At 40.7% G+C, this 23,130-nt stretch overlaps 1 protein-coding gene across 1 annotated transcript in view; it reads left to right on the forward strand.

The window, feature by feature from the left end:
- The first annotated feature begins 675 nt into the window (after positions 1 to 675).
- SH3TC2 (SH3 domain and tetratricopeptide repeats 2) overlaps positions 676 to 23,130 on the forward strand; it is a 61,737-nt gene continuing 39,282 nt past the window's right edge. Inside the window, exons 1-6 of the mRNA XM_011985392.1 lie at positions 676 to 879; positions 11,607 to 11,705; positions 15,890 to 16,017; positions 19,271 to 19,376; positions 21,078 to 21,221; positions 22,303 to 22,504. Coding sequence (XP_011840782.1) covers positions 828 to 879; positions 11,607 to 11,705; positions 15,890 to 16,017; positions 19,271 to 19,376; positions 21,078 to 21,221; positions 22,303 to 22,504 — 731 coding nt within the window. The 5' untranslated portion in view covers positions 676 to 827. The remainder of the gene's footprint in view (positions 880 to 11,606; positions 11,706 to 15,889; positions 16,018 to 19,270; positions 19,377 to 21,077; positions 21,222 to 22,302; positions 22,505 to 23,130) is intronic.

The raw sequence follows: 23,130 nt of genomic DNA on the forward strand, positions 1-23,130 counted from the left end.
ATTTTTTTTTTGTGGTGAGAACATTCAAAATCCTCTCTTCTATGTTGAAATATATGATACATTATTATAGTTCCCCTACTGTGCAACAGAACACTAGAACTTACTCCTCCTATGTAACTCTTACCTTGTACCTATTGACCAACCTCTCCCCATCCTTTAATGTATTTGGTTCTCCATCCCCTCACCTGTAAAACGCTGGGCTTCAAACGCTGGGCTTCATCAGGTGATCTCCTGGATTCTTTTCCTGCACACTAGTGAGGAGCTGGCTCATTGATGCTGCTAGGTCGAAGTGAAATGCTGCACCCACAGCTCCAACTTTATCAGAGAGCCAAGGGAGGCCTTTGCAGAGAGAGACTGGGTGGAGATCACTGTAAAGGGGTGGCAGGCCGGTCAGTGTGGGCCAAGTCAGTCAGGGAGGGAGAAAGCCAACAGCAGTCTTGATCTCTGGGATGTTCTCTGCCCTCCTCCCCCGCCCTGGCTGCCCCCACAAGAACCAAACTGTGTATCTCAATCCTAGAATGCGAGGAATGTGCTGCAGGCTGATAGGCATGAGGCGATCTGCTGAGAGGCAGGGAGGAGCCCTGTTCTCCAGGCCTGACAGTGCAAGAGCTGTGGGCCTGCAGGCTGGGCTAGGCTGCCCCTCCCACCCTCCCTGGGCCTCCTGCTGTAGCCGGGATATCAAAGGCTGCATTGTGCATTGAGCAGGCCTCGGTCCCTCGTGTGCCAGGGAGGAGGCGGGAGGAGGGACACCGTTGGGAGGCTGTCCCTTGCAGCACTCTTCTGGCCGGTGTTCTCAAGGGCCTCGGCCGGGGTAGGATGGTATACACATGGGTGGCTGCTTCTGCATCCCCAGGGAGCGGAGTCTGACCCGGGGCCCAGGTGAGTTTCCCAGGGGGCCCTTGGCCTGTGGCTTGGCCAAAGTGGATGGTCCAGTGGAGGCTCAGGGACCTGCTGGGTTGGGGAAACTTTTCTCCCAAAGATGGGGAGATGGTTGTGCTTTCTGGCTGCCTCTCCTTCCTCCCTGGGTGTTTGTCATGCTGGCTCTGTAAAAAGGGAGTAAAGCCTGGAAGCATCTATTTTTTTCCTGAAGAAAGAGGCTTTGAGTTCGCCCTGTCAGAAGCTGAGCAGCACTGCTCCTGGCTGCCACTCCCAGGGTGTGACTAAGCCCTTCCTTCCTTTCTTCCCGAGATCCCCCAGGACAGGAAGAAAGTTCAGGCAGTGAGTTCCTCTGTGGCCTATAGGTGGTCATAAACTTGGCCTTAGTCATTCAAGCCTATTTTTGTCAGGGTTGCTGTTACTGGAGAAAAACAGGCAGTTTCCTGCCTCCACCTATTACAGTGTGATTTGTGTGTGAGTGTGTGTGTGAGTGTGGGCATCAAGTTGAGGAAATGGAGAGTTGTTGCTCTAAAAAATTGTCAAGTCGTGGGAGAGTAACTTAGGGTGACCAGCCATTATGGTTTGCCTGGGACTGAGGAATTTGCTGGGATATGTCAGTTCCAGGCCAACCAGGCTGGTTGGTTTCCCTGAAGCAACCTTCTTCTTTTTCTCAGAGGAGAATGAAGGTAGGGCACTGTGTTCTCTTGTGTGGTGTTTATCAGGATGAGTGGTGGCTTTGGGGAAATGTGGGGGTAGATTGGTGGGGGGAGGCTTGCTTGGGAGATAGGGGAACCTTGCTCCAAGGAATCATTCCTAACCCTTGTTAGAACTGTGTGTCTTCCTGGGGCTCCACCATGGTTCCTGAGAGAAGGAGCTAAGGAGCATCCCCTAGCTGAGGGCTTTCTACTTTCTAACAAACAACTTTCTTCTATAGTCTTATGACCTGGGCTTGTAGAAGGCACTCGAGGTCAGTGAAGTGAACTCAAACAACCATATTCTGCTTCCTCTGCTTGAAGTCTTCATCTAGGCACCTTGGCACCTACAGCAGGGAGTGTCTCCCAGAAAAAGGCAACCTGTGGACCTAAAACTATAAGCAAACAAACCCCAAACGATGCCCTTGGCACAAAAGGCACGACTTAATCTATGAACAATTTCGCTTCTCCAGATTTCTCAGATGTAAACACTTTTCAGTCCCTCCCACTAAGTCCTATTGTCATTGTGCCCCATGAGAGCAGAAACAGCATGGAGGGAGACATGCAGGACCACTGGTCTGGAAGTCGGAGATTGGGGTCTAGATCTGACTTCCTCTAGCTCTAGTTAGGCAGGTGTCATCTTGGCTACTCACTTGGTCTTTGAGGCCAAAGTGTCTGGATTTGATCTTGGTTCTTTTACTTGCCTTGACAACTTATTTAATTCCTCTGTGTTTCAGTTTTCCTTATCTGTAGCTTTTATGACATGATAATGCCTTCTTCATAGAGCTGTGGTGGAGATTAAGTCTGCATGTGAAATGGTGAAACAGCCTGGTGCACAGTTAGTTGAGCACAATAAAATTAACCATTGTTAATTGCATTTTGATGACTAGTATATCTCGCTCTCTCTCTGGGCCTCCATATGGTCATCTATACAATTTTAGGGTTGTAAACTGCAGTGTAGAGGTGTCTCAGAGAGCTCTGCTCATGTTCCCTCATCCTTACCTAGAGCGGCTCTGCTTCTAGTTGACATCTGTCCTTCAGCCAAAGATTTCCTGTAGAACAGAGTTACACAGCTCAAAACAAACAAACAAACAAAAAACAATATTGAAAAAAGTCAAAATCATAATAACACTATCATTCAATTACTTTATTCTTTCACCTTCTTTTTGCCATTGATTGCTGGCTGGCACCTCGGATTCACCTTTTCACCAAGAGTCAGCCTGCTATGTATCTCCCTCGAGACTTTTCATGCCATTCCCCCATATTATTCCCTGTATGTGTCGGGGCCTTTCCCTAGCGAGGTTGATGTGGGTGTTGTAGGTCCAAGTCCAGTTGATCTGGATATTCCCATTCCAGATTCCCCTATTTATCTTAGAGAAAAGGGACAAAGTATGAGACCCATCCTGGAGCAACTTAATTGTTGTGTGACCTTGGACAAGGCCCTCATGTTTTTTGAACCTCAGTTTTCCTGGCTGTAAACTGTATCTAATGGTGGTACTTATCCCATGGAACTTTTGTGAGGATTAAATTGAATAATTCCTCTCACGGACTTAGCACAGGGTCTGGCTTTTGTAACCATTCGGTAACTACAGGCTGTTTTATTGTTAGTTAATATGGACCATTCTTACATCAGTTTCTGCTAATTCCATCCTGGCCTGGAGAAGTCTGTGCTCATGTTTCCTGGGGTGCTTCTGCCTTGTGTCTGTTTAAGTGGGAGCTAACAGCAGACACCAAAACAGTGAGTCCTCAGGGCTAATGGACACAGGAAAGGAGAAGGCTCTTGATAGCACTGAGCACTGGACAGCTGCCAGACTGGTTTGCGTGGAGTGACACAATAATGAACATTGACTCTGACTACTCCAGGCACCTGCATTCTTACGTGTGGACTCTGCCTGCAGCATCTGTTCCCTGGGATGGCTCTCAATTGCTCACATAAGTCCCCTAATTCGGGGGACTGCACATGGTGAGAGGATAGGTTCTGATCCGTTGCTATCATCTCTGACTTCCCCACCCTATCTATAAGTTGTTTCTTGCCATTGTTTAATAAGCTACAGTTGCTCACTTTGGATCACAGAGAAAGCCATGTCAAAGTTTGTTGATCGAAAAGCTTCTAGCACTTCTCCCTTATTTTCAATGCCTGTTTGAAGAAATTTGGCAGATTTATGCCCTTAAACAGAAGATGTGGAAGAGATACATTCACCTCTGTTGATCACTGGTGCTTGTAACTTTCCTTTTAACCTTTTTGATAGATGTGAATCATCAGTATAATAACAAGATATCAAGGGTGAATGCTGACAATAGTAAATGATGCTTCACTTTTGAATTTTAAAAGCCTTGTAAAGCATGTAAAACATACTGATAATAGAGGATATTAGAATAGTTAGCCCACCATTTAGCTGTAACAAATTTTTGCATTATGTCACGTTATCTTCAGAACTTTACCTTTTTCTTTCTCTTACTTTTTGAAGAAATAAAACATCACAAACATATTTAGCGGCCCCTGGATATCTCTTTCCAATCTCATTCCCCTTCTCTCTCCACATAGTTAATAACTTTCATGAATTCAATGGTTATGTGCTTTCACTACATATTCATGAGCTCACAATCATTCCGAAGAATTGTTTTACAGACTTTAAAAGTTAAACAAAATGATATCATGATGCATCTTTTTTTTTTTTTGCTAAACATTATAATGTAAGATATATTCATGTGGGTAGATGTGCTGTACTTCTAACATGCTACTCATCCCAACAAGGAGAAAGTGGTTTACATCATAAAAACTGCTGATGGTAGGTTTGTTAAGTCAAAAAAAAAAAAAAATGTGGGTACAGGAAAAAAAAAACATGCAGAGAAATGTTTACTGTTTAGTCTTCTTTTTAAAGTTGAGCATGGTGGTGGGTGGGTAGGAGCACAGAGAGGCTGAGAGAGGAGAAATGAAGGTGAATTCTCATTTTCAGCAAGTTGTGAGATGTTTCCGTGATCAGAGTCCCGAGACTTTAGAGTTCTGAGGTCAGGTTAATGTAGTGAGAATGGCAAGTCCCTACCCACTGATTTGGATGGCCTCTGGCTCTCTTGCTAACTTGCTGTGCGACCTCAGTAAAATCACGACTCCTCTCTGGGCCTTTCGTTTCTCAACAGTAAAATTGGGAGTGGAACTAGGTGATCTTTTAAATCCCCTCCTTCACTCAGTTTCTGCAATTCTTGCCTCTTCCCCATCTTTATCCCTCATATTCAATATGTCAAGATGCCTTCTCTTTTCTTGTTTTAAAATATAGCCCCATTCACTCTATGCCCTCACTTCTCATTGCCAGGGCCACACCCCACATTCTCACACTCACCTCCCTGGATTTTCACAGCACCTCTTCAGCTGGCTCCCTGCCTATTGTGCTTTTCTCTCCTTATCCTTCCCATGTTACCCAAATAGAATTTTCACTTTTGTTATACCATTGCCATGCTCAAGAACATTTCACATCTCTCCATTGCTTACTGTATCCATTCCAAACACCCCTGCCTGCCTTAAAGTGCTCCCCATCTTGACCCTACCATACTTATCCATTTTAGTCCCACAACTACCCACCTCCCCAGCATGCGCCAGATGGCTTCTACCATCCCATGTGTGTACAAAGCTCATTCCCACCCTATCCTGCTTTCCTCCCACTTATATACATCTGCCAAGAACATAAAAAGCAAGCCATCAACTGGGGAGTAATATCAGAACAAGAATATAAAAAAAAAAAGGCTCTTACAACTCAGTAGTGATAAGATAAATAATCCAATAACAATTGCAAAATGTTGGAATGGACGCTTCAATATAAAAAATATGTGGATGACTAATAAGCATGTGAAAAAGTGATTAACATCATAAGTCATTAGGGAAATGCACATTGAAACAATCAGATAAAATGGCCTACATACTTAGAATGGCCCAAATTAAAAAGACTGATAACATCAATTGTTAGTGAGGATGTGGAGCAACTAGAACTCTCACACATTGCTAGTGGGAATACAAAATATGACAGCCTCTTTGGAAACCAGTTTGGCGGTTTACAAATAAATCTCAATGTTTTTCTGAACTGAGGGTTAGTAACTTTTTCTGATCAATAATAATAAAAATAAAACTAGCTTATATCAAAAGCAATTTATTGATTAATAAATCAAAGTCTAGGTTTTTTTTTTCTTCAGATATTGCTAAATCAAGGTGTTCAGATGATGTTATCAGAAAGCTATCTTTCCTAAGCTCTGTTTTTATGGGTTGGACTCAATGTCAGGTGGGCTTTCTCCTTGTGGTGGGCACCACAGCTCCAGGCTGTCGTATTCATAACTTCTAGTGCAGTGAAAAGAAATGTCTTTGCTAAGTGTGCTGATGAGGGTCCTAGAACTAATTCTCACTGGCTTAACTTTGACCATGTGGCCATGGCACTGCATAACCCAGTTGAATTATGCCTAAATTACGTGCTCACTTTTGGAGCTACGGAGAGAGTCAGCTCCACATAGACTACATAGACTGGGTTCACATGGATCACATGATTAATGAAGAAGCCAGGGTTTGAGTCCAGGACTGTCTGATTGCCACTTGTTCTTAACCACTTCTCTACCTGCCTTCAGTGTTAGAAAACAAATGCATGCCAATTACAGAATATTTGAAAAACAGAGAGCTTTCTTTGGCAGCACGTATGCTAAAATCAGAAAGATACAGAGAAGATTAGCATGGCCCCTGTGCAAGGATGACATGCAAATTTGTGAAGTGTTCCATATTTTTGAATAGATAATGAATGGATGCTGAGCTGAATCCCTAGGTGATGGGATGATCTGTGCAGCAAATCACCATGGCACATGTTTGCCTATATAACAAACCTGCACACGTACCCCTGAACTTAAAATAAAAGTTGAAGAAAAACTAAAAGAAGGGTGGAGGAGGGACTTTATCATTCAAAAATGTCAATGTCATTAGAGAAAAAAAAAGTCATAAAAAAATCATATGGAAATGTTCCCAATGAAAGGAGGCTAAAGACATTTGACAACTAAATGTAATACTTGACCCTAGACTGCGTTCTATACTGAAGAAGAAAATATGATAAAAAGGATATTACTGACATTACCTGGTCAATTGACAAAGCTGAAATTGAAATAGTAGATTAAAGTATTAATATTAAAACAATTATTAATCAGCAGCCTGTATTGTTAGCAGATTGTGTTGTTTATCATCTTTAATACACAAAACTTTTATTTTTCAAAAAATATATATTTCAGTTAATATTTTAATGTGCCTATAAAAAAGAAAAATTAGAATATTTGGAAAGTAGATGAAAGTATCAAAAAGATTGTTAAAATGACTCAGCGATAACTACTATAGACCTTTTGGTTTATTTTCTTTCAGTTATAAAAGTCATACTTTTTTTCCTAAGGTAATTTATTCTATATAACAGTTTTTTGTTGCCTTGAATCATTTCTGGTTCTTTTTCAAGGTCCAGATCAAGTTTTCAAACTTCTTCATGTTGAAATATAACACCATGTGTAAAAGAATTCTGTAAACAGACAATCCTATAGAATGCTTTCTACTTTTCCAGCTTCCTCATTGTTTCTCAGAGAGGTGCCCTTCTGGCTCATGGGTTCTGAGGCCTCTGGTGAATTGGTTTGAGGAGTCTCACGCTCTAGAAGACATCAGAAATACCCAAAGTGCTAATTAAAAATGCACACCTCAGGACTCTACTCCTAGATATTTCAAGGTAGAGTAGGTAGAGAGGGGCTCCAGGAATATTTTAAAATTCAACTTTTCATAAAAATGTACCATTAACACGTATATATCATAGGATACCATGCAGCCATAAAAAAGAATGAGAGCATGTCTTTTGTGAGACATAGATGGAGCAGAGGCCATTATTCTTAGCAAACTAATGCAGGAACAGAAAACCAAATGCTATGTGTTCTCTCTTATAAGTAGAAGCTAAATGATAAGAACTTATAAACACAAAGAGGAAAACAACAGACACTGGGATTTACTTGAAGGTGGAGGTTGGGAGGAGGGAGAGAAGCAGAAAAGATAACTATTGGGTACTGAGCTTCATACTTGGTTGATGAAATAATCTGTATAACAAACCTCCATGATATAAGTTTACCTAAGAACCAAACCTTCACATGTACCCCAAAACCTAAAATAAAAGTTAAAAAAGAAAAAGAATGTTGAGGTCAGTAAAGGCTTTAAGAGGATTAAAAAAAATTTACCATTTATACAGAATTGTGCATGAAATCATGTGTACAGCGTGGTGACTTTTCACAAGTGAATATACTCATCAATATTGTTTTATACAGTTGTAATTCATTCATTCTCATTGTTGTATTGGATTTATTTATTTATTTAATTTTTGGGGGATGGGGCTTGCTATGTTGTCCAGGCTGGGCTTGAACTCCTGGGCTGAAACGATCCTCTAGCCTCAGCCTCCCAAATAGCTGAGATTGTAGGCATGTGCCACAGTGCCCGATTTGCTGGATTAAGGTTTAATTATATATTATACATACATCATTTACTTGTTCATTCTACTGTAAATTGACATTTGAATTGTGGCCAAGTTTGGGTTCTTACAAACAGTGCTGTTCTGAATATTTTAGTGGTTGTCTTTGGTCTTAGTGCATGCATATTTTCAGCTTGAATTGACACTGTCAGTTTTCCAAAGATAGAACTTCCGTTTATTTTCACACTTGCAGTATATTCTAGTTGCAGTATATTCTAGGTATCCTAGTTGCTCTATATCCTCACAAACATTTGGCTTTATCTGTCTTTTTCATTTTAGCCAGTCTGTGTAGTTGTGTTCCACTGTGGTTTTACTTTTCATTTCCCTGATGAAGTGAAAAAAATTTTCATGTATTTATTGGCTGTTTGAATATTGTCTTTGGTGAAAAGTTTATTCAAGCCTTTTGCCCATTTTTCTGGTGGGCTGGCTACCTATTTCTCAAAGATTTTTGGCATTCCTTATATATTCTATGTTTGAATTATTTAATGACTATACATATGTATGATCAATATTTCTTGTACTCTGTCACTTGCTTTTCAGTTTCTTAATTGCATCTTTTGATTAATAGAAGTTTCTAATTTTAATGTATTACTATTTATCCATTATTCCTTTTGAAGGTAGCACTTTTTCCGTACTGTTTAGGAAACCACTGGCAACATCAAGTCATACAGATGTTCTTCTATATTTTCTATAAGTTTTTTTGCATAGACATCTTTTTAAAAACAATTATCTAAAAAATTCTGATACAGACAGTTCACATATCACATTTTGCAAAACCTTGCAATTTTCTGCTCTAAGCCTCACAAATCCTTAAAAAGCTATGCACCCTTTCCCTAAGCCAGGGTCCCCATCCTTGACTTCCCTTCTTCAAGGTGGGCTCACCACACAAGCCCTCATTGTCAGGTTATTGTATTTTCTCGGAGAACTCTACAGCAGGGACACACTCGCAAACTTGCCAGGGCTGGGTGTAAATGAGCGATGGAATAGGGTGGGGACCATGGTGGCTGGAGAACAAATGTCCTATAGAGCGACAGCAACCACTCAGCCCCAGCTGACTGTTGCCATATGACAATGAGACTCCTGGGCTACAGATCTTCCACGTTTCGAAACAAACCCAAGCATCTGGGTTATGTGGAACATTTCAATTTCTAAATGATGTCAAGCAGTTCAAATTAAAAATTCACTGTGTGGGCCAGAAAAAAATAAAGAAGATGTTTGTGGGTTTGCTGTAGTCTATGGTCAAACTCTGTCCCAGGAAAGCAGGCTGCCACTCCAAGTGTGGTCCTGGGAGCAGCAGGAGGAGTATCACCTGTGAAAACATCAGAAATGCAGAACCTCAGCTTTCAAATACTGAAGCAGAATCAGCATTTTATCAATATCCATAGGTGATTCATAGGTACGATAAAGTTTCAGAAGCACCAATCTAGACATATGGTTCTCAACACTGGCTCAAATTAGAATCATTTGAAGAACTTATTATTAAAAAAAAGATCTATGGCTGTACTATGGACTACAAAAATCTGAATCTCTAGGGATGAAGCAATATTTTTTCTTTTTATTCTTTTATTGTTTTTAATTTTTGTGGGTACATATTAGGTGTATATATTTATGCAATACATGAGATATTTTGATATAGGTGTATACAATGGGTAATAATCACATCAGGGTAATTCACATCGCCTCAAACATTTATCCTTTCTTTTTGTTACAAACAATCCAATTATACTCCTTTAGTTATTTTCAAATATACAATAAATTATTGTTGACTATAGTCACCCTGTTGTGTTATCAAACATTCGATCTTATTTATTCTATCTAACTGCATTTTTGTACCCACTAACATCCCTACTTTCCCCCAACACACACACCCTTCCCTGCCTCTGGTAACCATCATTCTACTCTTTTTCTTCATGAGTCCAATTGTTTTAATTTTTTTTTTTAGCTGGGATGAAGCAATATTTTTAAAAGGCAACCTAGATGATTCAAATAGGCAGCTGGGGTTCAAAAGCACTAATTTAGATCAATCCTTCATTTGTAAGTGGGGAAAGTGAAAACTCACAGAGTGGACAGGTGAAGTGTCTTGCCCAGGGTCACTGAACTCATGTATGGGAAGATTTGATTTGTGCTCATTCTCATTTCTTGTTATTCCCAAGCCAGTGCCTTTTTACTGCAGTTGCTTTTGCTTCCTCGGGGCAGAACTGAAAAATGATCCTGTTCGACTGTAGCTCATTGCTGCCAGGTTTCCAGCTAAGCTGCTTAGCTTTCAGCACTGAACAGCTAACAAGATTTACTGGATGAAGAGCTGACAGGCCCCTGCTTCTGCCTATTCCAGCTGAAATCCACTTCATTCTTCATGTACATCACCCAAAACAGTGCTAACTGCTCCCACTGTGAAGAAATGGAAGGTCCCCAACTTGAGTGTCAAAATCCCCCTCCATAGACACAGAATGGAGACACAGACTATTAGCAGCAATATGAGAATTTAGGTTCAACATTAACCAGAAGTGAGTGTGACTGCTCCACCCCTGTTGCATTCTTGAGCTGTATCATTAGAAGCACAGATCCAGTATGCAAAACTTGGTAGGCCTCTTTGGCTCTGATGCACAATTTTACAAGCAAATTCAATGAGTGACTCACAAATAGTGGTTGAGCCAAGGTTCTCTAACTCTGCTTTTCAGGACCAGGTAATACTTATCACATTCTGACTCCATAGTACAGTTCTTGAACAGGTTTATGGAAGAAAAGGACAGAATCCATCAACTAAAATTAATGTGTGAAGGACTTGAGTTTCCTTGTTGTATTTTGGGGATGCCATAAAGGAGACCCATGCTCTACAGCAATGTTTTTGACATTTCCCACTGTGTCTACTTCATTTTGCTTTATAGGCACACCATCTTCTTTCTTTTCAACTCGCTGCCATCAAAGTTTCCTCCTCCCCAGCCCTAGCCTGTGTCTTGATCTTCTTTCTTCTTCTTTTTACTCCACTTCTACCATTGTGAAGACAGTACTTTTCAGAGAGTTGGGAAGAAAGAGAGTCCTGACAGGACCCTATTTAATGGTCAGACAGAAGGACAGTTGGGGACAATTATACATGTCAGGGTCATTACAACCACACCCCAATTGTCTCCCTAATGATGCCAATGTCTGTCTCCACTCCAGCCCTTCCATTATCTGCCCCTATTGAACCTTAAGCCTTGCTGTAGTCAGATCTGTGATGACTTGTGTAGGCTCAATGTATATTGAGCACCTTCAGTGTTCTAAGCCATGAGACCTAGTTTGATATGTGAATAGGGATCTGCTTTTCAATAAGATGGGCATACCCAGGTTGATGCTGGATTGAGATGGCATGTATGACAGTTCTTTGATAATAGCTTAGATAATTACAAGGCAATGGTGATAACAATTAGAATTCTTCCATGCCACTAATCGTGGAAAAAAGTTGTCACTTGACAAAAACTGCAGCCTTGCTTATAACTTGCTTCCAACTTCCTTACACTCTTAAGATGACCTTTTATTTCATCTTCTACAGGTAAAGAAACTCCTTCCAAGGATCCAACTATATCGAGTGAGTGTACAGCCTCATCTGAATACAAGGAAAAATGTTTTCTACCACAGAACATGAATCCAGGTATCCAAATCCCAAAGACAAGCCCTATTCTTCCATGCTGAGTATTGCAGTAACCTCTTTATCTCTCCCATCTAAAGAGCCCCTCCCTCTTTCCCTTTTGATGAAAAGATTTTGACTATGCTATTTGCTTGCTCACAAATCTTCTGTTGCACTCCATTGCCTACAAAATTAATTTTAACTTTCTCAAGCTGTCACTCAAAGCTCTTCACAATCTGGCACTTATTAGGAGCTCCATACTTACTTGCTTTGTTAAAGAAAGTATATCATAACTTAAGATTTGAAGGTGTTGAGAGATAGGGGTAATTAAAATATTTATATTCAACATGGTACCTCAAAGAGTTGTTCATACATTGTTGCTGCTCAGAAAATCTTTGATGATTAAACACATGGGCAGCAAGCGGTGGCTCTTGCCTGTAATCCCAGCACTTTGGTAGGCTGAGATGGGAGGATCACTTGAGCCCAGGAGTTGGGGCCTAGCCTGGACAACAGAGTGAGACCTCATCTCTAAAAAAAAAAAATCAGAAAATTAGCCAGACATAGTGGCATATGCTTGCAGTCCCAGCTACTTGAAAGGCTGAGATGGGAGGACTGCCTGAGCCTGGGAGGTCGAGGCTGCAGTAAGCTGTAATTGCACCACTGTACTCCAGCCTGGGTAACAGAGTGAGACCTTTCCTCAAAATAAATAAATAAATGAATACATGAATGGCTGAATGAATATGTGGAGGCCACTTTTACATTCTATATGATACTCGACATAGTACTTTATATGTAGTAGGTTCCGAGTGAATATTTGTTAAATAAGTGAATAACTAAATGAATATGTGAAGTGAGATTGGCTTGAGCAGAAGGGCATCTGTATGAATCTTTCAGAAGCAGAAAAAGTTTTGAAATTAATGTGAAAAAAATCTTATTCTTAATACACATCCTCTCACAAAATCCCCTTTGAAAGACATTGATGAAGCCTGCAAAGAGAAAGTTGTCATCAGAGGAAAGGTGCATCTCAGCTGAACTCTGTACCAGAAACTCTGAGGACAAACCTGTAGAAGACTTGATTTCTGTTGTACAGTAGATGGGACCATTTTAAAGGGCAATTCACATGCCAAATGATCCTCACATGTTTTTCTCATTTTTGCTTGCCCATTGCTAGGTGGAAGCGCCCAAATCTCCATTTAGCTGATGGGAAACAGAGTGTCAGAGAGGGAAATAACTTCACCACGACACAGTTAACACATGATGAGGAAGGGCCTTGTTCAAAACCCACGACTCTCCTTCACCCTCCAAAAATGTAGCTCTCCCTGTAACACAAAATATAGACTTGTGAAAAAGATTATAAATATTTAAAGGATCTAGACCACGTAAATAGATATTATATACATGTCACACCAGGTTCTTTCTTTTCCCAAATTCAGACAAGATCGGGCGTGTTCAGGGTGGTATAGCCGTAGGCCCGATTTCAAATTCTGTCAAACTTCTTGGTTGACAATGAGAAAAACTTTGCCCTTTGTTTCTTGATACTGTGTTAATCTGCTTATCTGTCTGTCAGCTTGGACCACCCCCGAAAAAACCTGAATTACCATCTGTTGTTTCATGAGCTCTGTAGAGTCAGCTTTTGCCTTATCAATGCATGAAGGCCAGTGAACAAAGGGTATCTGTAGGTGAAACTGAACTGACCTCGGGCTGAACTTGTCCATCTTTCAGCATTTTCCACCCTGATGCTGTTTCCAGGAAGGTCACGGAGTAAGAAGGGGAGATGGCTGTAGCTGCCAACCTCTCCTTAATGCAGTGCAGTTGCAGACAGAATCAGTCAGACATATTATCACAATTACAGAACTGACTTTGAGAAGGATTAATCTGTGGCACAATCCACTTCATGAAAACAATATTGAGCTTGACTTCCTCCCTGCTCTAGTGATGCAGAGGGCACTGCAGGATCCCACTGTGGGCCCAGAAGTTCTGCCCTAAGTATCAGTTCTCACGGTTGAGATCTCAAGAGCAGTCTGCTTAATTAAGTCCAGGTATTTTGAGTTCCATATTCATGGATTCATGTGCATGGCAAGGAGATTCACACCTAAGGCCCTGACTGTCAGTCAGCAGGGGCTACTCTAAGAGATTTGAATGGGTATTGTGGACCAGATGTTGGAAGGATGGATGAGATGGGTTTCATAGAAAGGAATCATAGAATCAGTTATTGCCAAGGTTAATAGTCATGATCATCTAAGGACAGCCAGCCATGAGCAGTACTTGCTGGTGATGGGGAGGTGAGGAGGGGCAACAGCTAATGCTTAATGTGTTTATTGAATATTTAACATGTACCAGGCACTGAGTAAAAAGATTTATATGCACGATGTTATTTAGGAAGAATTTTTTTTTTTTTTCCCTTGAGACAGGGTCTTGTTCCATTGCCCAGGCTGGAGTGCAGTGGTATGATGTTGACTCACTGTGACCTCAGCCTCCTGTGCTCGAGCCATCCTCCTATCTCAGCCTCTGAGTAACTGGGCTACAGGTATGCACCACCATGCCCAGGCCACCATGTCTGGCTAATTTTTTTTTTCTTTTTTTGTCAGAAGACAGGGTTTTGGCATGTTGCCCAGGCTGGTCTTGAATTCCTGAGCTTAATCTCTCCTCCTCTCTTGACCTCCCAAACTGCTGGGACTACAGGCATGAGTCACTGCACCCAGTCTAGTAAACATCTTAAAACCCCTGTGGGATGGGTACCATAAAAGCCATTTTGCTAAAGGGAAAAGCCATGCACAGAGAGGCGATTAATTGTTTAAGGTGGCACAGTTACTGAGGGACAGAGCCCAGTCTTGAGCTGGAGCCTGCATGACCCCTCCCTGGGCTTCATCTTTGTGCCGTACCTCCTCCTAGAGCTCAGCATGCAATGAGGCTACCAGATGGAGGCCTGGATGGATGGGGGCTGCTGAAGAAAAGGGGATTGCATGAGATTAGAGGACAAGCCTAGGAGGAACTGAGTGGAACAAACACCCACGTGAAGTTTACATCAAAGTCAGGTCATTTGGGAATGTCGTAGAAGAGCTCATTTGCAGCCACAGCATTTTCACGACTTCTAGGTTAAAGATAAGCCTTTTAAAGGTAGAAGTCCACAGCTGCTTTGTGAACTCAGGCCAGCATGATAGGGGTCATCTCTAATGTACTCAGGAATTTAAAATGGTCCTGGCAAGTTGAGGCTGGAAGTGAGACCTCTGTGATGATCTATTCCAATGCCTTCTCGGTTTATTGGTTTATTGTGTTGAATAATTCTTAACAGGATTGCTGCTTACTGTCTAAAGAAGACACATTGCAAAGTGCAATTATACAATGAACCTCCTCAGTGTGACTTTTCTCTACAACACTATCCAAAGGACTTCAAGCACTCCATCTCTCTGTCACTTGACCCCGTTAATTTTTTTTCATAGCACTCTTCTCCATCTGAAACTATTGTGTTTGTGGAATTTCTTGCGTAGTTACTCACTTACCAAGAAGAATACAAGCTCCATCAGAACAGGGACTGCCTGTTTTGTTCTCTGCTGAGAAGCCCGTAAAACAGCTTCTGGCTCACAGAAAGCTCTCAATGAGTATCTGTTCAATGAATGTGCATTTTGGAGAAATTAAAGGTAGACTTTAATACATTAACTAATTACCCTGACAAACATTAATAATTGCAGTATCAGAAAAAACAGGTTAGAGAAAATGCGTTTATGTGTAATGTGTTTATGTTTATGTGTATGTGTTTATGTGTAATGCACAAAGTATATGTCTATTACATAAGATAATTTGACATATAAGTACATTTCCTTAAATATGAGTAAAGTCCTATTGATTCTAAACTTTCACAAGTTATTCACAGGGAGTGATGTATGTCCTAGCTGGTCCTGTATCAGCACCATCACATCAGTGACAGGCAGTGTAGGAATAAACCCTGTGCAAAGCAGAAATAACCAACGTGAGTGCATCAACTCTTGCGATTCCAGAGCCCCCCTGGGTTCAGTACGTGTTTTTCCTCTAGGGAGGACCATTTAAAGGGGTGCTCCAAGGAGTGTTAAGACCCCTCTCATCTGTAACTAATGAGGACACCAGTTGAGGGTTCAGGTATACATGTAGGGGAAACACTGTGGGTTTATCTAACTCTTTCTTCCATTTTATTCTATTTACAGCCTGATCCTTCTCTCTCTGTTCTCTTTAAGACCTGACACTCTCCTTCTGTGTAAAGAGCCGCTCCAGGAGGTGTGTAAACGGACCCTTGCAGGAAGCTGCTCGGAGGCGGCTCTGGGCGCTGGAGAATGAGGACCAGGAGGTGCGCATGCTGTTTAAGGTGAGCATGAAGGAAACAGGTGAATGCATGAAGGAAACAGGTGAATGCTGAGTGCTGACGGTGTCAGTCTGCTATAGGATCCCTAGCACCCAAGACAGCATCTGGAACAAAGTAGGCCCTCGGAAAAAACATCTAATAGATAGACTGAATGAATGAAAGATTCCGTGCACATTCTCTGCACAGGAGTGGAGAGGAATGGGCAGGAGCTCTGAATGGGGTAACTTGGAGTTGCTGAGTCAGAGAAAATTTGGTTTTAAATCTTCTGTTAGTTGTGTGATCTTTGACAAGTTACTTAACCTATATAGAATGGTAATTGTTATAATACATACCTCATTAAGCATACTTTTTTTCTAATGTGATAATTTCAAATTCTTTTTTTTACTGTGATACAATATACATAACATAAAATTTTCCATTTTAATCATTTTTTAAGTGTACAATTCACTATGGCACTAAGTACATTCACAATCTATGAACCTCCAGAACTTTTTCATCATCTCAAACTGAAATTTCACATCTATTAAACAATAACTCCCACTATCCCCATGTCTCAGCTCCTGGTAACCACTAAGTATATATTTTTAAAGTACTAAGATTGCCAGTTAAACAACAATACCTTATAAATACTTGGGTGAGAGGAGAAAAAAACAATAAAGTAAATAAACCAATTTCTCATCTTTCATAGTAGGTAGATAATATCTTCATTTGTTAAAACCAAGAAAGAAGGGTGTGATCAAATTATTTACGGTTTAGGATGTACTAAGGAGGAGAACTAAAGTCAGAAATGGAAAAAAATAGTTTCGACTAGAGGTAGGGAAAGGATAATATTACTTTACATAATAAACTAATATGTTCTAGTTACTTTTTACAGTTTCTGCAGGAATCTGGTACAAACTGAAAGAGAAAGGTGGTCTAAATGTCATGCAGCAGAAAAAGATAAAGTCTGGTTTTTCAGGGGGAAAACATGAGATGGTATCAGTAGAGAGCTTGGCATTGTGTTTGGTGATATGTGTTCTATAAATAGTAGCTACGTTTTTTGGAATTTCATTTTATTTTTTTAATACCTGGAATTCAGGAGCTGGGAGACATTGGCTGCTATTGGTACTGTAGATTTTCCTTTATTTTGAGTCTCATTTGGTATGGCAGGAGCAGGGTTGATTGAGAGAGCTGGTCTGCTGGGCTGAAGCTTGAGTCAGACAAACTTGTGGGCTAAAGTTGAGGTCTGGAGTCAGCTAGATCTGAAATCTAATCAAGGTTCTCTGCAACGTACTCCCTGAAGGTGACCTTGGGCAATTTGCTTAACCTCTCTGTGCCTTGGCCCCCTTGAATATACAACAGGGATAATGTCATTTTTCATTAGATCTAAGATGCCACTGACTATAAAATGCACTGTTATTTTATGTACCTCCAAAAAAGAAAACAAATGCTTCCAGTTATGGTTGATGACACACTTCCTTATCTTTTAGTTCAGAAGTGGTTAAATGTGATCAAAGCACATTTTGGAATGGACTAAATACTGTCATTGCGTTCTTTTCATAGGACTTTTGTTGGAGTTAAATGACATATTGCTCATAAAGCTCTGGGTGAAGTGCCAGGGATGTAGTAAATTCTCTATAAGTTGATTTTTACCTAGCACCCCTTCCCTAATGATGGATCTGGGGCCTCCTGGGGTTTGGTATGGCAGAAGGAACCCCAGAGTTCTGATTTTACTGAACTGGGGCTTTTCTTCTGGATTCTTCTATCTTCTTCTGCCTCTAAGTTTCCCTCATGATAGGGCTCCTGGAGTTGGTACTGATGACAGCCCCTGACCTGGTGGAGGGATGTTCTGACCATTACTTGTTATAGTCAACTCCAGAGGCTTGAACAAACAACAGATGTAAGGGAAAACTAAGTCTGGGCAGTGATTCAGACCTGCTTTTTTTTTTAGGTATTAAAAAAAAACCCATGCTGGGCGCGGTGGCTCACGCCTGTAATCCCAACACTATGGGAGGCCAAGGTGGGTGGATCATGAGGTTAGGAGATCGAGACCATCCTGGCCAACATGGTGAAACCCTGTCTCTACTAAAATACAAAAAATTAGCCGGGTGTGGTGGTGGGTGCCTGTAGTCCCAGAGGCTGAGGCAGGGGAATTGCTTGAACCCGGGAGACAGAGGTTGCAGTGAGCCGAGATTGCGCCACTGCACTTCACTCCAGCCTGGCGACACAACAAGATTCTAAAAAACAAACAAGCAAACAAGCAAAGAAACAAAGAAACAAACAAAAACAAACCCAAGAGGCTTATAGTCCTCTCGCTCTCCTTATGAGCATGTAAGTTGGAATGCCTTCCTGGGGCACAGTTGGGTGACTGCATTTTAGGATTGAAAATGTGCATATCCTTGCATTTCTAATTGCACTTCTTAGAATTACTTGTTAAAACAATTAAGAATGTGCGCAGAGATTTAGCTATAAAGATGCTTATCATAGTACCATTTAGGATTTTAAAGAATGTGAAACAATCCAAACGTAAAACCATAAGGAAATGATAATAATGCATTATGTTAATGCAACAATGGCCTATGTAACCATTAAGAATGGTGTAAACTATGTGATGACATGGAAGATGCTCTGCAAAATATTGCTTAGCAGCAAAAGAAGATTGCAAAATAATTTATGCAATGTGATTCTATGTATGTGAAATAGTTGTATGGAAACTCGTGTAGGAAAAAAGATTCAAAGTTCTTACATGAAGGTGCTAACATTGATGATTTTTAGGGGTGAGGACTGGGATGATTATTTTTGTGTGTCTTGGTTTTTCTGTTTTCAGCTTTATATTAATAAAAATAATCATTAGTCATAGACTCACAATCAAATTTGCTTTCAAGATGCCTTCTATGAATCATCCTCCTTTATCCTCCCACATACACTTTTTTTTTTTTTTAACACAAAAAGTAGCATTCTCTGCACATAGTTCTATTCCCTGGCTTCTTTTCGCTGCTGCTGTATAGCAGTATTATATCTGGAGCCTATATCAGTACACAAAGAGCTTCTTTCTTCTTTTCTGTGGCTGTATAATACAATATTTCACTTTATGGATAAATTGTACTCTATTTTAGCCAATCTCTTATTGATGAATATTTAAGTTGTTTCCATTTTTTGGTGATGTAAAAATCAATGCCATAATCAAGAAGTTCATACAGAGTATTTGGTCTGTATACGAGCTTGCTAATGGGACACTTCTGTCATCCCAGGCTGACTTATTGTTTTCTTTACGTAGGACCTCTCAGCAAGGTTGGTCAGTATCCAGTCTCAGAGGTCCCAGTTTCTCATCACCTTCAAGACCATGGAGGAAATTTGGAAGTTCTCCACGTACCTTAATTTAGGTATGATACAAAGCCAGCAGGTGGAGGATGACCTCCTCCACAGTTTAGCCAACTTGTAGGGCTTGACATTAAGGAATTGGTGTGGCTCTGGTAATTAAGAGAAATAGAGCCTTAAAAAAAGATGATTAACTTTTGAAATATCACAAAATGCCTCAAACTAAATCTAAAGCAAATATTAACTATTATTCTAAAATGCCATATGAAGAAGTTTGCTTTTTTTGTGTCCAGGGAGATCCTTTTTTATTAGATAACCAGTCAACTGGAAAACAGTTATTGGTCATCTACTAAGTTCAAAGTACTGAAATAGATGTGAACCTGGTGCTAGTGTGTGTGTTTTAAACTATAGGGAATTAATCTTGAGTAAGATCAAAGTAGCTGCTCAACATAGTAAACAGCAAATTTCCAGATGTGTTATCGCATGTATTTGGAAAAGAGTTAAAGAAAGAAATAGGGAAATTATCTGCTTATAGCATCCTAAGGCTGCAGGGTTTTCTAGAAGGTAAAGAAGGACACTGGGATGCAGCATCAGTTCCATTGTGGTGGGAAATGGTTCACCTGCCTTCTCCAGAGAGAAAAACTTATAATAGGGAAGTTAAAGCAAAGCCAAACAAAACAAGAGGCCACCTAATTTGATGGATGTTTTATATCTCTCAGAAAATGCTGGGCTCCATGCCGACATACACAAGGACAGATTTTGTGCAGGGGTGGAGGGTCAAGACGACTCATGACTGGAAGACATAGGGTATAACTTCTCCTCTTATGGTCTGGAGATCTGCTGTCCACACTACACAACTCCTTCCTGACGATCAGACATCCTCACTATTCAAACTGTGCTCCATAGACCGGCTGCATTGGCAGCACATGGGATCTGTTAAAAAAAAAAAAAAAAAAGAGAAGCTCAACCCTATCTCAGACCTTCACTAAGCATCTGTAGTTTAATAAGATCCCCATGTGATTTGTGTGCACATTAAAGTTCAAAAGTGCAATTATAGAAGATACATAAGGCCTAGATCAGCACAATGGATAGTCAGGATGGAAACAGACAGGCTTTTGCATCTTAGGAAAAAGAAGAAGGCTCAAGAGAAGCAATGTATGTGAGTAGTCATGTTTATGGCCATGTTTAAAATACTATGTATAATTACTAGAGTTTTATAATATACATAGTTTTTAGTCTGCGTTTACCAGAGAGATCTTCTGGGCATTGGAGGAGGGGCAGGGTCAGAGCTGGTAGGTGGAAGCAAATCCGGACTCCTGAAATTCACTGAGGGGGAACCATGTAGCACCTCTTCAGCCACTGCATCATCAGGGGCACAGTAGTTTGAACCTCAGGTCTGGAGAACTTTAAGGGGGCACTAGGAACCCCCATAGTCAACACTGTAAACTTGGAGACCTCCATGGATATATTAGAAAAAGGCAGTTGGTTTTGGTCATCTCATTACGCATTTATGGAAACCCACAATATGTCAAAATGGTAAATAACATTTAGAAATGACTTGTATTTCCCAATAGAAGTTGAGAAGACTCAACTCATTCTAGAAAATGTCTAGCTTTCCCTCTTATGCTGTTTTAATTCCGGTTAAATGGCAGGTTGGGGCTTGTGGTCTGGGAATCAAGCTCAGGAGGGAATTTTCTCACTCTCTTCTGTGCTCAGCTATGTCAGAAATCATTTTGTTCAGAAATCCTGTTGGCTTGACTTCTTAGGCTATGTATCCGTGTGTCTGGAACATCTCCTCTTTGACCACAAATACTGGCTCAACTGCATATTGGTGGAGGATACGGAGATCCAAGTGTCTGTAGATGATAAACACCTGGAAACAATATACTTGGGACTCCTGATACAGGAAGGTGAGTGCAGCATAAGGGTAGGGATGGGGTCTTATTCAGATATTTGCTACCAGTGGCCCTGAAATAAGCAGGATACGAAGGGAGGGAAAAATCATTGAAACATGGAATATTCATAAATGAACCCACTTGTTATAATAGTACTTTGAACATTCCTCTCAGTTAAACACCGACATTACATGAACAGCTGTGCTGGTCGGTCTCACTGATTGATATTAGAGCTGCTTGGAGAGTTTTACTAAGATACCCATATCAGGGCTCCACTTAGGCCCATTAAATCTCTAAAGGTCGGGGCCCAGGCACTGGCATATTTTGGAAAGTTTTCCACGTAAATCTAATGTCTATCCAAAATCGAGAAACACTTTTCCAAACATGTGATAAAATTTGATTGTAAAATAAAGTTGCAAATGTTGCAAAACTTGAAGTTTTTTATGAGATTGAGGAAGGTGATGTTGAGGAACCTCTTGGAGCACCTCTTGATCTGTTTATAGGTGAGAGTCCCATCAAGGTTATCATCTACCAGTTAACAACTATGAGGTGGATAAGCCTGATGACATCACAGACACATGGAAAGAGCCAGATTTGCATATGATATTTTTGCAAAAAGGATTCTTCTTAGGATTGCATTACACAAATATTGCATGAAGGAAAAAATTTAATATCATGCTATTATAAAACTTATTGGAGTAATTATATTCACCCAAACTAATTTAATCAATTCCTTTTTGGTTCTAATTTTAATCATGAGGTTGCAACAATAAATGAAATTCTGTTCAATATAAACATATTTTCACAAGTTTTCATCCCTTTTTCAAGATAAAGTCCCAATTAAGCCTTTTTCTCATAGATTATTAGAAATGTCGGTGTCTGTTTAAACTGAATTCCCTCTCAATGGCTTTTTTCTTCCTGGTATCAGCTTTCCTGGGATCATAAGGCCTCTTTTACTGTCTCCCCCATGAAATGTCTGCTTTACTGCCAGGAAGAAAAGCACTCCAGCTCTGGATAGAAACATTACTTCGTGTGATAATCCCTTTTCACTTCCTGCTACTCCTTGGAAAACCATCGCTTTTCTCATTATTCACAGGCCACTTCTTCTGCAGAGCCCTGTGCTCTGTGACTCCACCAGCTGAGAAGGAAGGGGAGTGCTTGACACTTTGCAAGAATGAGTTAATCTCAGTGAAGATGGCAGAAGCAGGGTCCGAGCTGGAAGGCGTGTCCTTGGTGACAGGTCAGCGGGGCCTGGTACTGGTGTCAGCCTTGGAGCCTCTGCCTCTCCCTTTCCACCAGTGAGTAGCCATCTGCCTCCTGGGAGCAAGTCCCAGAGCAGACTGAGGTCTGCACAGAACAGAGTAGGCATGCTTTCAGATATGGGCATCCACAGTGTGGAGGAGAGAACAGATTCTGGGTGGCTCTTTATCTTTCTGTCTTTTTCTTTTCTTTTTTAACAATCAAGGTTTGTACAATCTGATGAAATTGGAGACAACTCTAAATTTCAGATGGGCATTGTAACAACTCTAAATTTCAGATGGGCATTGTACTTAGGAGCAAATATACCACATGACTGCCAATGTAGTGTTTCTCTATGTATGGACTGGGGACCACTTGTCTGGGCCTCCTTAGACTCTCTTGGGGTTGAGTTTAGGAATCTGCATTTTAAATAAACTTCCCAGGAGATGTTTTTCACACTAAAGTTTAAGAATTCCTGCTGGAGGATATGATAAACTTAAATATACAGATTGACAGTAAACATTACCTCACACCATGGACCTGTGTGTGGCTCTGGCAGAAATCCGACAGTTCAAATGTGAAGGGATTGTTCGTTAGTTATTTAACTGACAAACTACTTTCGGAGTCACAAAATATCCCAGGTCTGCTAACTTCTCACCTTTTCACATGTCCTGGCAAAAAGTAA

The sequence above is a fragment of the Mandrillus leucophaeus genome, unplaced genomic scaffold, assembly GCF_000951045.1.
Source record: "Mandrillus leucophaeus isolate KB7577 unplaced genomic scaffold, Mleu.le_1.0 Scaffold282, whole genome shotgun sequence".
NCBI classification, from domain to species: Eukaryota; Metazoa; Chordata; class Mammalia; order Primates; family Cercopithecidae; genus Mandrillus; species Mandrillus leucophaeus.